The 14123-nt window shown below is 53.7% G+C and overlaps 1 protein-coding gene across 1 annotated transcript in view; it reads right to left on the reverse strand.

The window, feature by feature from the left end:
- Positions 1-7797: 7797 nt before the first annotated feature.
- Positions 7798-14123, reverse strand: part of TXNDC16 (thioredoxin domain containing 16) — a 41819-nt gene continuing 35493 nt past the window's right edge. The window contains exons 17-20 of the mRNA XM_005242996.3: positions 13828-13966; positions 13049-13209; positions 11277-11467; positions 7798-9906 (exon numbers count right to left, since the gene is read on the reverse strand). Of these exons, the coding sequence (XP_005243053.2) occupies positions 9623-9906; positions 11277-11467; positions 13049-13209; positions 13828-13966 (775 nt within the window). The 3' untranslated portion in view covers positions 7798-9622. The remainder of the gene's footprint in view (positions 9907-11276; positions 11468-13048; positions 13210-13827; positions 13967-14123) is intronic.

A 14123-nucleotide genomic window follows, 5' to 3' on the forward strand; every position in this document is an offset into this window, starting at 1 on the left:
ATCCTGGAGAAACCCAGCTCTGTGCAAAGGGCCAGCAGCAGGCAGCAGTGTCTGCCCATGGGCACAGCTGCCTGCAGCAGGAGGAGTAAGGACGAGTGCCACCAGGGCAGGGACCACCTGAGGAGACGGTTGCCGGTGGGTCAAAGCACAGTTGTTCACACCCTGATTGTCATATCGACCCATTCCCACACCTGAAAGATGAGTTTCAACACCGCGTAGCCTTTCGGGATCTGTGCTCTTCCCGGGGAGCAGGTGGCGGTGTGGGAAGAGATGTGGGGGGGTTGGCAGGAGGGAAACGCAGAAGCCTGGGGATGGTTCAGGAAGAGGCAGGATTAGGGCTCTGGGCACGTCACCCTGGTGAGGAATCCCACCTAGATGTCCCCGGTGCCTGCTGCTGCTGCCTGCTGGGGTTTACACCCAGCTGCGGCTCAGCAGGAGCGAGCAGGGGCTTTGCCTGAGGTTTCTGAGCTGGTGGGAGCTCCAAGCTGAGTGTCTGGACTGGGGGTCTGCTCCATCCCTCTACCGCCTTATGCCCCGCGAAACCACACAGCCCCCGGGGAGCTCAGACCCACCTACAGGCACTGAAGGATGCTATCAGTGAGAAGACCCTGAGCAGGCTGTGGCCGGACTCCCCACCTGGGGGGCCTGGCACCTTGCCAGGGGGTCCCACCCCAGAGGGGTCTCTGCCAGAGCAGCTGGTGGCAGGGGACATGTGACAGTCACAGTCAGCATTTCTCATATGTCCCACCCCAAGGTTGCCTGGCTAGACTGCTGCTGGGGATGGTGAGTGGATTGGAGGCTTGGGGACAAGATTTGGGGCCACGTGGGTCCTTGGCAAGGATGGAGCTGAAGCTCAGTTGAAGCCTGCTGGCTTCACTCTGGCTATCCAACGGAAATACTCCATCAGAGCAACTCTGCCAGGATCTCCATGTCCCTGTGAGCCCCACCAGCACACTCCTGTCTCCGATGCTGGGCTGATTCCCCAGGTAGCTCAGTCCCCAGGGAATCAGGATGCTCAAGCACTGGGAGGGGACAGTCCCCTCCCTGCCACCTCCGAGCTTGGAGAGTTCCCATGTGACCCGGACACGAGGTTGACGTCTCTTGATGGGGTTGAAATCTCTGCAACTGGCTGGGTGACTCCCACACCCCACTTTTCCCCAAGGGAAAACCCAGGGGGAGCGAGCAGGCTGCCCTGCACTGCAGAGATGCGATATGCTGCCTGGTGGGAGGCCAGTGAGTCACAGCCTGTGCTTGTGGTCCCGGGTTTGCCCAAAGACAGCTGCCAGCAGCACATCTGGCTCCCCTGCAATGAGGCTGTGCTACTGCCAGGGCTCCAGCCCTGCTGCGCTTGGGTTTGGGCAGGTCTGTGGGGACAGGGACCCCTACCTAAGGCCCCCAGGCTGGTGCTAATCTCTTTAGGCTCTCAAATATCCTCTTCTGGCTGGAGTTAAACAGAGAGGTTGAATTTGAACCGTCTGAATTTGAATTGAGTTTAACTGTCTGGATGCTGGTACCCATATTTCAGCATCCATGTACTGACAAGGGAGGAGAGCTACTTTTTACCGTCTCAGCTGCCAGGTCCGCGGTGGGGTGGTGTCTCCAAAAAGCTCAGCCAAAAGAAGCCCCATAGACCCCACACACTGCCACAGAAAGGGTGGTAGATGGTCAAGTGCTGGCCGTGTCCCTGCTCTACCTCCGGCCCCCATGCTGGGAGCTGCCCATGGACACTGTTCCAGCTTTGCTCCTGAAAGCATTTGCAGTTATTTTTGGGCAGTAACTGCCTTTCCAAATATTTGCCTTGGTGTTAGTGCCTGGCCCGGCCCACAGCTGGAGCTCCCTCCTCTGCTCACTGCTGTGCAACGCTGTAGCACCCTTCACACAGCCCCATGGTGCCTCCACGTCATAGAATCATGGAATGGTTTGGGTTGGAAGGGACCTTAAAGACCATCCAGTTCCAGCCCCCTGCCACGGGCAGGGACACCTCCCACCAGCCCAGGTTGCTCCCAGCCCCATCCAGCCTGGCCCTGAGCACTCCCAGGGATGGGGCATCCACAGCTGCTCTGGGCAGCCTGTGCCAGCGCCTCGCCGCCCTCACAGTAAAGAATTTCTTCTTAATATCTTCTATATCTGTCCTCTTTCAGTTTAAAGCCATTCCCCCTTGTCCTGCACTCCAGGCCCCTGTAAAAAGCCCCTCCCCAGCTTCCCTGTCGGCCCCTTTGGGCACTGGCAGGTGCTGTCAGGTCTCCCCGCAGCCTTCTCTTCTCCAGGCTGAGCAGCCCCAACTCCCTCAGCCTGTCTCCACAGCAGAGGGGCTCCAGCCCTCTGAGCATCTCCGTGGTCTCCTCTGGACTCGCTCCAACAGGTTCACGTCCCCCTCATACTGGGACTTCTCAGAAATGATGGGCAGTGGCTTAGCCACCTCATCTGCCCGTTCCCTCGGGACCCATGGATGCATCTCATCAGGTCCCATGGACTTGTGCACCTTCAGGTTCCTTAGATGGTCTCAGACCTGATCTACTCCTACAGTGGGCTGTTCTTCATTGTCCCTATCTCTGCCTTTGCCTTCTGCACCTTGGGCAGTGCAGCCAGAACACTTGCCTTTGAGACTGAGGCAAAATAGCCATTGACTACCTTGGCCTTGTCCCCGTCTATGTTCCAGGTAACAGGTCTCCTATTTCCTTCTGGAGAGGGCCCACATTTTCCCTAGTCTTCCTTCTATCACCAACATACCTAAGTTTTTCTTGTTGCCCTTGATGTCCCTGGCCAGATTTAATTCTATCAGGGATTTAGCTTTGCTAACCTGATCCCTGGCTGCTGGGACAATGTCTCAGTATTCCTCCCAGGCTACTTGTCCTTGCTTCCACCCTCTGTAGGCTTCCTTTTGGTGTTTGAGTTTGTCCAGGAGCTCCTTGTTCACATCCATGCAGCCTCCTGGCACTTTTGCCCGACTTCCTCTGTGCTGCTGGGCTTGGAGGAGGTGATCCTTGAATATTAACCAGCTTTCCCAGGCCTCTCTTCCCTCCAGGACTTTATCCCATGGTACCCTACCAAGCAGATCCCTGAAGAGGCCAAAGCCTGCTCTCCTGAAGCCCAGAGTAGTGAGCTTGCTGCGTGCCCTCCTTGCTGCCCTCACTGTCCAGGATCCCACCTTTCACCATGGGCCACTTCTCCCACCCACCTCCCCACAGCAGGTCCAGGGTCCACAGGGAGTCACCCAGAGCATCTCTCCAGGCTAACCCAGCTCTCCAAAGCTCCCACTCCTCAACATGGGTCTCCCAGAAGCCCAGCTGTGGGAGAGAAGACTCCAAGACTTAAAACTCAAAAGGGGGCTGAGGAAATGCTCCAAGCATTGCACTGAGGGGCTCTGCTGTCCACTTTCCTCCAGGCAGGACTGCACATGGAGCAGGGCTGGGCCAGAGACACCGTGGCTTTCATCCCTGAGACCCCACTTCAGCCCTGGGCACAAGTAGCTGCAACAACGGGTGCATGGCTTTGACCTCACCAGAAGTCTTGGGTTTTACTCTTTACAGATCCATGTGCAGAGTGAGTCCAGCCCATGAGCTTGGGCACCTGCCAATGGAGAGGAACACCACCAAGTTTAACGATACCACTATTTGTGTTGCAAGCAAGCCAAGAAATCCCCAGCCGATGGAGCAAAGGCCCTTCCCCTGCTGGAGAGCTGAGCATCGCCCTCCAGGGCTGGAACGAAACTGGGAGCCTTCCCAGCGTGGAACTGGCCCGTGGTGTGTTACCACCAAGGACTGAATCATGGTATTTCAGCCACTCTTTCAACATACAGAAGGGATTTGGCAACCCCATGGGCTATTAATAGAGCTGTGCTGTTTTCCCTGGGCCCCATGCTGTGCTGGATGGTGAGTGCAGGAGAGCAAAGCAAACTCTAAGGGAGGTGAAGTGCTGCGTTTACCTAAGGAGAGGTTGGGGAGTTGGGAAATAACCTGCTGGAGAGCAGGAACTGGAGTGGTGCCTTCTCCCCCCTTATCACTTCCCGTCCCCATGCCAGATCTGCTGAGCCAAGAGGGAACAATGAACAATGGAGCCAGCGACGTGGTGTCAGGGGACGTGCCACCTCCGGTCCCTTCCCAACCCTGTGGAACCCCATGGGCTCCTCCTTTCTGAGAAGCAGGGAAAGGCACTGTGAAGGGATTGCCATGGGGTGGTCCATGGAGGTGGCTGTTCTTCCAGCCTGGTCTTTGACTTCACCCATGGGGTGTGAGAGTCACTCTGAGAGGCCAGCAGCATGAACAGCGAGGTCCCTGCATGGACATCCACGTCACTCAGCCTGGAGACAGAGCAGGATGCTGTAGCTGTGGGCGTAGTCCCAGAAGATGCTGGCGGTGGAGCAACTCTCTGTTGGGAAGGGAAAATACGGAGAAAGCATTCTATGAGGAGCCGGTTCAGGCTGCTTGTTGCAGCTCCATCCTGATCCCTGGCTTCAGGAGGATGGAGTCAGTGGTACCCTTGAGACCCAACCTCTGCCCATGCTGAGCATGGGGAAGAAGGGATGGAGACCCCATCACGGCCACCCTGCAAGCTGCTGTGGGCGGTGTGGGGTTGGGTGCTGTGGGTACCTGCCCTGGGTCTGCAGTAGAAGCACAGCTGTATTTTTAGCAATGGAAGTGTCAGGCGGAAAAGCCACCCTACGCAATGAGGAAACCCATCCCACCCAGTCACCACTCCTTATCTCACATCCCAGCTCCATCCTGCCCCTGCACCCTCCCTTCCCCAGTGCAGCTCCTCTGCCACCTCCAGCCGTGCCAATATGGCACCGACCACTTCCCATCCCACCTCTGGACCAACATCTGTCCACCTCCAGATTCCCCCCAGCTTGCTCCCCACCACTGTGCTTCAGCCACCACTCCTGCCCCAAATCAGCAGGCAGCAAGGGCATTGCCTGGGCTCGGGGAGCTGGTTTGGGTCTGGGCAGGGGGCCTGCTGACAATGACAGACCACCCTGGGCACTGCTGAGCCACAGGACCCTTCTCTCATCCCCTCAGGCAATGCCAGGGCATGGGGACCCCAGCCCCAGTGTACCAGGGTGGTTTGCATCAGCCTTGTAAAACTGGATGCCCCCAAGAGCGGGCTGAGGGCTGGCTGGCTGCCTGCCCAAGGTGATTTGAGAAAGCCTCAGCAGGAGACCAGTGTCACCCAGCAACTCTGGGCAAACAGCCCCAGCCACGGCTCCGTCTGTGCCAGCAGGGCTCTGCAGCAGGGGACAGTGCCCCGTGGCAGGCACCACGGCCAAGCTGTGCTGGAAACAAACCTGCCCTGTCAGGTAGCAGCAGGGAAAGCATCTCTGCCAGGCTGAACCACCAGATGGGATGGAGTGACTGGTTCCCACCATCCCCCAGCCCTGCCAGACGCCCTGTCCCTGCGTAGCACCAGGCACCGATGAGCCCAAGAGACACAAGCCAGCCCACCAGGTCTTGTCCTGATTCACATCCTGGCAGCGCTGCCAGGAATCGCTGACACGGCCACTGCCTGCACACAGGCAGACGTGTCCTCCCCGTGCCCCCGCTCCTGCCTTGCAGCATCTCCCTCCTGGAGGCAATGCCCTCTCCCACCTCCTCCCCACAGCCTTCTCTCACACCACCCTGAAGCTGTATCCCTATGGCAGAGCCAGATGAGAGCCTGGCCATGGAGCGAGGCTTACTGGGAGGGACTGTGGCCATCAGTGCTCCAGGATGAGCTGAGAACAGCTGATTTGGAAAATTCACCTTCCACCGCAAGGATTTGTCTTTCACCATCCTCGTTTTGCTCAAAGGGAGAAAAATCTGAGAGAAATGCCATAATTGCTTCCCGATGTCCCATGGTTTGGAGAGCACCCAGCAAAGACATCAGTGGGAGCAGGTGGGAGCTTGCTGGCTCCTGAGTCAGTTGGCACCAAACACCGAGGGTGGCAGACGGCATGGGAACCCTCGTCCTGCAGCCGGCTCCAGGCTTTCATGCTATTCAATCCAATGCCCCTTGGCCCAGCCATGCAGTGAGCACCTCTGTAACTCTTCCTCTAAAAGCTTTTTAAACAAGGACAAAACAACGTGCACCCTTAATGTTCCCTCTGCCCTGCAGTGAGCACTGCTGCTGCAAGCCTTCCTCCCTCTGAACTGATGATGATGGCTCTGCAGGACTCATCAAAGATGGCGAAACATCACTCAGACCACAGCACATGGAGAATTTCCTATTGTTTTGGACAATAATTTAAATTGTTTTGCTCTCCAGGACAAGCACTTAATCTATTTTTCGGGGTGTGTATTATCATTTTATCTTCTGGTCAACCACTGACATGTAAACATCCCCTGAAAGGCTCCAAAGCGCACAAAGCAGATGCAAATGCCCACCTTTGGCATAGTGCTGGAATAAAGCGCCATCAAGAGAAGAGTTTGGTCTGAAGCTATAAATAGTTGATACCGTATCTGTCAGAAAGTTTATCAGTTCTTCAGCTCAGCCTGCATCTTGCTAGCATCATCTAGGGAGCCAGGTCTGTGGTTTACCCAGATAGATGTGTTTTTTAGTGTTAAATGGTTGAAAAATGAGCTGATAGCATCAGTGTTCATTGTAACCTTGCCTCAGTTCAGCATCAGTACATGCTGAGACACAGAGAAGTGGTAGATGTGCGCACAGTCACCCAGCAGTCACTGGCTGCCTTCCACTTCTTTGCCAAGCAGTGTGTACAGGACAGCATCCTGCTCCTCAAGCCTGCTGGGATGTACTCCATCCCTCGCCGCTGCCCCCAGGCCCAGAGCTCTTCTTCCTCCATAAACACTGTCCCCTGAAAATCTCTTTCCACACTGGTCTGTCCCCTGAGCCGCAGCTATCAAGAACAACCTTGTGCAGGAATGTTTCCTCCAGCGAATGAGTGTGCTGTAGGATGTAGACCACAGTCAAACTGTCCCCAATGTCCCTAACATTTTCTCCCTGCCCATACATATCCTGTCACATATAGCCTCAATAGATTTCCTTAAGTGCCTGCTTGTGCTACACAATGGAAAAGACGTTTTGTATTGAAGAAAGCCTGAACTCAAAGCGAGGCCCATGTGCCCTGATGTGGTCCAGGACCCTGACCCACACCCATGCTCACAGTCAGCAGCTCCAGCAAACAGCTGCCGACCCAGTTCAATGCTGGCAGCAGTGGGACATGCACAAGCATGTCCCTTCCCCAAGTCAACACAGGTACTTATAGCACTGGCAGCTGCAGGGACCCACTGGCTGTGCTTGGCCAGGGGCTCCTGGCACCCCAGACCCCAGCTGGGAGGCTCGAGCTGATGGATCCTGCTGTTGATGTCAGGGCTGAAGCCTGCAGAGCTGAGACTTGCCAACCCTTCAGGCTCGCTGTTGCCCCTGGGAGCAAACAACCCCTTAGCTACCAGCATGCCCACGGGACCCCACCGGATTGCTGTTTCTGACCCCCCAGCACTTTGGTGGCAATGCTCCAGCATGAATTAAGCAGCACTGGGAGAGGCAGCAATTTTCACAGCCATAACCAAGATGTGGCACTGACCCCTAGTGACAAGCTCCCGCCCCGATGCCGCGCAAGAAGGGCTGCGATTGAAAAGGATGCACGGCAAAGAAGAGCAAGGATGCCATTGAAAAAGGATGCACGGCAAAGAGCAAGGATGCGGGAACGCTTCTTGTCTTGCACAAACCCTGCTGAAGGAAGGGGTCCTTCGGCTGCAGGGCTTGGCAGGCTGGGGGAGCCTTCCTGCAGGGGTGCATCCACCCCAGCCCAGGACACCAGCCCCTCCACTCAACACACTGCACCCAAAGCAGATGCAGATTGACTATATTTGAGACGGAGTTTATTGAAGACATCAATGGCAAGCCCAAATATCGCACTTCACCTGCATCAAGTGGGAAAGCGATGCTGTAACGTCAGCAGTGGCATCGGTAGGGACAGGATGGGAAATGACCAACGTACAGCTTGTAGAGCCCAGCAGTGTAACGACATTATACAGCAGAGGAATGACGGGAACTCACAGAGGATCTGTTCACGCCCTGACCTACTCCTTCCCTTGGGAATACTCAGCTGCATGGCAGGCTCCAATCTGCATGCTATAGTTTCTTATTTAAATACACACATTTTGGCTCTAAGCCTGTCATTAAGTCCAAAATCAGTCTGTTTCAATTAAGGGCTTCAAGAAGAGCCCTTGGACTAACCGTCTATTTCTGAGCATTTCAAAATACTCCCAACCATGTGGGCTGCTTGCAGGACGAGAAATACAGCCTTCACAATACTCTCAGCAGTTCCTTACCATCTATTTGTCCCCTTCCCAGTAACTTCAGAGCCATAAGGAGGAGGATCTGACCCTCCCAGCGGTGCTGTCAAAGGGAACAGATGTCTATTGAACGGGGTGGGGAGATCGTCATGGCATGGGTGGGATTACACAAAGCTTCCCTCCAAACGCATGGCTCGCCCCAGCCCACATCGGCCTGCAGGCTCAGGTCCTCCAGCAAGGAATGACAGACCTTCTGCTGTCCCCAGGAGATGGGCAGAGGGTGGAAAGCCACTTCGCCAGGTCTTGGATCTCCCCATCTAGATATGGATGTGAAGCAGCTCCATCCAACCTTGGAAGGACCTGTCCCCAGCAGCACCAGCCCTGCCCTTCATCTCCCTCCCCTCATTTCCAGAGCACTGGGCTTTCTGCAGACCTCACTCCCTGCACTGTCTCCAGCTCAGGAGGCACCAACCTTGCTGCTGTCACCGAGAGCAAAGAAAAATGGAGGCTGCAAATAACCCCCGGGCTTGTAACCAAGAAAATGCCAGCACTGAGCAAAGCCATCTTCCACCCTGCCTGCCCTTGGGATTTGCTGGCAGATTTTTGCCCCAGCTATTCACGGCTGTTGTGATGACCTGAGCTCTGGCCTTTGTAACAAAACTGCTTTAACCAGATACTGCTCTTACCCCTGAGGATGATATTGCTCACAAATTCGGTTCACAAGTCAGGTGTGAACACAAGTGGGTGCCAGCTGAAGCAGCCCTGGAGAGGGCGGCACACTTGCCCTCCCAGCTCCACGTGGCTACAGCGCAGGCATAACCACTTTTTGAGAGCAGGGCTCACCAACACACATCAGTAGAGCAGCTACTGTAACCCAGGGAAATGTGCCTTTTAACCTGGAGTCACTCATCCCTTCCTGATTAGAGGCAACCAAAGCGTCTAGGTGAGACATACAGAAACTGTAGAGCAGGGCTGCATTGATTTGACTTTTCCAGCGTAGTTTGTTGTGTGGGTGAGCCTCTAGCATGTGGTGAGCTCACCCCATCTCTCCCCAGTGATAGAGTGGGCTGAGCTCCTTCACAGCAACCTCCCTGCAGATCTGCTCACACCGCTTTCTGAAAAACGCAACCCCAACAGCACTGGGGGGCCAACACGCGCCGTGCAGACACGTTTCTGGCATCAGAAACCACAGCCACCGCAGAACAGCCAGCACCCTGCAGCCAGGCGCTCACACTCGGGCTTAGGGGCTGTTTTACCCCTTCACTATTAATTTACAGCTAAAAGCACTTCTCTCCCTGGTGTAAAGGCTCACGGAGGGCTGGGGAAGTGACAAGGTTTTCTGGGCGCTGTCCCATATCTTTCACTGCCCCAGGCAGGGAGATGCCCAGCTCTCAGAGCTCAGTGTGCCTCTTGCCCTGCTTCTCCCTTGCTGCCAGCCTCGGGGCTGTCCCCCGCAGGTCCCTCCCAGGGGACCCGACTTTCTCTGCCTTGGTCTCCTGGGACTGCTCCTCCTGGACAGCAGTGTCCCCTCCCAGGCTTTCGGGCAGGTGCCGTGCCGGCTTGTCCCTGCGGCGTTGGGAGGTGTGGAGGGGGAGCTCAGGCATGGCGGTCTCCATCATCTGAAGGAAGTCGTAAGCAGGGAGAGGTGGTTTCCAGTCTTCCTCAGACAAGGTACCTGAGAAACAAATACAGTCCCAGGTTAGCAAGAGTTACACAGCCCCACTGGGGTTTTTTCTGCTCTGCCAGTGAATGTGAAATTAAAGATAATTTCTTAACGATCACCCTCTTTCCTCCAGAACTAATATCACCACCCAAATTAAAGCAGCCAGGGGTGTGTTAATGTTTACTGGAGCTGGCCAAGGCTTTGCTCCCCAAAGGCTGAGCAGGGTCCCTCTGTCCTCAGTCACCCCCACTGCAAAGGCCACACTGGATGCCTGCCCACCACTGGGGGGATGTTTCATTCAGGCCCCAGATAATGACCGTGCGTTACTGAGATGCCATTAGGAGTGAGGGGAGACCGCCATCTACACGAGGAAGAAGCAGTCTCATAAGAGGATGCTCTTTAATTTACGCTTTTAACACTGATCACACAGTTTGTAGCACTGAAAAGCCGGAGGAGGGAGGCTGTGATGGCTGGCACAGCCCTTGGCCATGCAGTGAGCTGTGTGCATACACCCCCTCCCCCGACACCCCTGAAAACTAAGCCCCTACCTAGAGATCTACATGACAGCCAGGTGCCTTTAGCTGTAGCAATGGAAAGAGGTGTGGGAGGACAGCTGGCTCACAGGGTTCTCCCAGCGATTCCTGGATCAGAAATGGTGTCTTAAGCTCTGGTAGAAGCCTACACATCCTACCCCACCAGGCTGATACCAGCTTTTGGGAACACTTGCTTTGAAAGGGTCATTTGAAAGACCAAATGGAGCCACCCCATCACCATTCCAGAGCCTGGAGCCGGCTGGCAGCCAACAATTCCCAAGATCCCTGTAGCATCCCACGGCTACAAGTAACACATGAGGAAGGCATATCTGTGCTGCCTTTCTCCAAAGCTTCAGCAGACTGATCAAGGCAGAAGGGATGCAGTGAAAAGCTTCATGGTACAAGCCAACCCTTTATGTCTCAAAGACCACAGCAAGAAACCAGCTTCATTATCCTCTCCCATTCAAAAAAATGCTGGAAGGTGCCTAAAGAGCAGTTATTTCTTATGCCTGCAACTGGGAGTCAGGAGATGTTTTATTAGCAAGCTGTGTTTCAGAAGGTCTGTTCACAGCAACCAGAGAGCACAGTCAGGTTTGGGGATTATTGCAGGGAAGAGATTTGATTCAGAACTATTCACGCTTGGCTCTGAACATTAAACAGTCCCGATGCAAACTTGTGAGTGCGGGTATTCTCTTCTGTCCGGACTATTTGTACTTCTTAAACTAGCATAGCTAGTTTTTCCATCATTGAATTCCAGGGCAGACAATTTATTGCACGTAGCATCTTCTCATAAACAGACCGGAGCTAACAGTGTGTGCTTAGGAACGTTACAAACGTGTGTCCACTTACTGCTGGGAATCTCCAGTCCTGCTTTTAGCTTCTCCAGCCAAGACAAGATGTTCATTTCAGTGATGGACTGCTCTGATGGGAACTTGAATACCTCACCCCCAGCATGAAGGTTCACCCAGACAAGAACAGGCAGCGACGGCGTGGTGGCAAAGTATGCCTTCAGGACCCCGCGTCCCACTGGAGTCTTCTTCCTGATGGGAAGAGGAGATTCAACTTGCTCACCAGCTGTTTGGCAGCACAACAGGACCGAGCGCCAAGCAAGCACCAAAGCCCTTGAGCCACATCCAGCAAAGCACACGGTTTTGCCTACGAGACACCTGTAGAAGCTCACCACATTATTTTTAAGATCAACACCTTAAGCAAGCCATTAGAGTCCCATGGAGGGGAAGCGGATAGCACATTCGGTGTGTAAAGAAATCCTTGAGCAGGACAAGCTGGGGTAAACTCTGTCTGAGGGTGTGGAACATTCTCTATCCTAGGTTTTTAAGGACAGGTGAGACAGGAGGGGGGCAGGTCCTGCAGCCCACTGTGGTTAGCCCCTGTTTGCAGGGAGAGCTACTAGCTCCCTCCAGCCCAGCTGCTGCCACTGTCCCACAGCTGCAGCCAGCCCGCAGCAGGTGGAAAGGCAGGAGCTGATGCGGAGGGCTGTGCTCAGGTGGTCCAGCCCCTGGACAGCTGCTGGGTGTTTCCCCACAGCCCGAGGAGCTGGGATGGCAACTTCCCCAGGTGACACAGAAAGAGGCAAAAGAGGACATCGAGATGGGGGACAGCAAGCCCACGAAGATGCTGAGTCCTTCTGACACTATCTTCAGGCTGAGGAGTGATGCTCCAAGTCTGAGCTGGCTCTCACCATGGGAATGAGGTCCTCTTTCTAGGACTATCTTACTCTTTTTCCAAGCCAATGGTTGTATTCTGCCCTTTTTTGTGGCAATGCCCTTTTGCTCTGACAAAGGACAGCTCTTTCTCAGGAAAGGAGTGCAAAGGCAGATGTGTAGGTGGGGAAGTTCCAGGGGCTCTCGTCTATTCTGCATTACTGGCAAACAAATCGTCTTCTCTTCAAAAACGTGCATTCCCCGTTAGTTAAACTTCAGCCCACGCTGCGAGGCACTGCCCAGACTTCAAAGGACGTTATGATTAAGACAGTGAGGTGTCTCTGGGCTTGGGCAAAACAAACCAAGGCGAAAAATTGAAAATGCAACTAGGGAGGAGAGGATTAAAAAAAAAAAAATCCCCTCTCCTACAACCTTCTGCTTCTTAGTTCCTGGATTCATTTTGATTCTTGAATATTTTTTAAGTTTGCCTTACAGGGCTTCTGGCTGTCCCTTCTGAAAACTTCCTTTACCCCAGAGTCAGCAATCTGCAACTGCTTTGTTGTGCTTCCCTCTAATTGCCAGTGGAAAATCACCAGAAGACACACCAGGAGGGCCAGTCTACTTTTTTCTCCCACATGTGACACAAATACAAATGACACCAGAGCCAGGGTCAAGCTACTATACGATATCTTTGAGAACATTTTATTCTATTGAAAATTATATCTGCTATCAATTAGATGTTTACTAATTTTACTTTGTCGTGCAATTTTGCAGCTGCCCAGAACACGTACTGACTCATTGCCAAATGATTTGACCTCCCAACTCATGACGATTTTAGACCAAAGAGACACGTTACCCGCTAGATAGTGTTTTCAGTAGTTGCAGACTCAGTTTTTTCTTGCCCTGAAATGCTAAGAGCGAGCTAACGGAAAGAAGAAAAGAGGTTTTTTACACACTCACAAGTTCAACCAGCAAGCCACAAACTCTTGCTGGGGTCTTCCTTTTGCCAGCTTCAGCATTTCATTGCCTTCCATTTGACCGATGTCACCATCGCTGAACAAGATGAGGAAGGGCTTTCCGAGTTGCAGGTAGCAGGGCAGATTTTGCACAGTGATTTCTGGCTGCAAGATACCAAAACAAGAAGTTGGGGTTTATGGGGAGAACAGGACAAAATTAGACTTTTTGTCCTGATGCAAGAGGTGCGGGGGCAAAGCAACGCCGTAGTGTCTGCATATAACGCAAGCAGCTTGAAAATGAGTGTGGGTGCTGGGATGGTGGTGCACATTAGAGATGCCTCTGCCCAACCCTGCCCATTGCAAGCCAAGTCTGTAGGAGCAGCTGTGCACTCTGAGATGAAGGGATACAAGCAGAGAAAGCAGAAGCAGGGCCAGCTCAGAGCTCCACATGTTATGGCTATGACCAGTCTCTGAAAGGCACGTGCGAGAGGCAGGGAGCAGACCCTGCGAGAGGGCAACCCACCACAGCAGCGGGTCTGTGACTATGGGCACAAGCCAGTCAATCACCCCCCCAGGGTCTCCTCCCACAAGACCACACAGCAAACAGCAGATTCCTGTCCAGACTGTCTGATCCAAGCCATAAAATTTAAAAACAAACATAACACAGCATGATAAAAATAATGAGTAAACATATTTATCTTGCAGAGCTCCATGCTATAATCAGTGCTTCTGCAAATGACCACAATGGAAAAAGGATGTTGTTTTTTTTTTTTTTAAACTTACAAAAGCGTCCAGCAATTTGTATCTGATCATCTGCACCATCTCCTGTATGCTCTGTTTGGGCAAAGCCATGCCCTCGACTCTCTGACCTCCGCTCCTGGCAAGGAGGAGAGCTGGGGGAGACACCGCATATTTACGGGATCTGAAAAAGAAGTATGGAAAAAAGGACTGGTTGGGGGATTTGATGCACTCCAAATCTGCTGCATGCAGAGCTGGCATCCTCATGGTGAAAACTGGGGATGCCTAGATTTAGATGAGATATTAGGAAGAAATTCTTTACTGTGAGGGCGGCGAGGCGC

The sequence above is a fragment of the Falco peregrinus genome, chromosome 1 (assembly GCF_023634155.1).
Source record: "Falco peregrinus isolate bFalPer1 chromosome 1, bFalPer1.pri, whole genome shotgun sequence".
NCBI classification, from domain to species: Eukaryota; Metazoa; Chordata; class Aves; order Falconiformes; family Falconidae; genus Falco; species Falco peregrinus.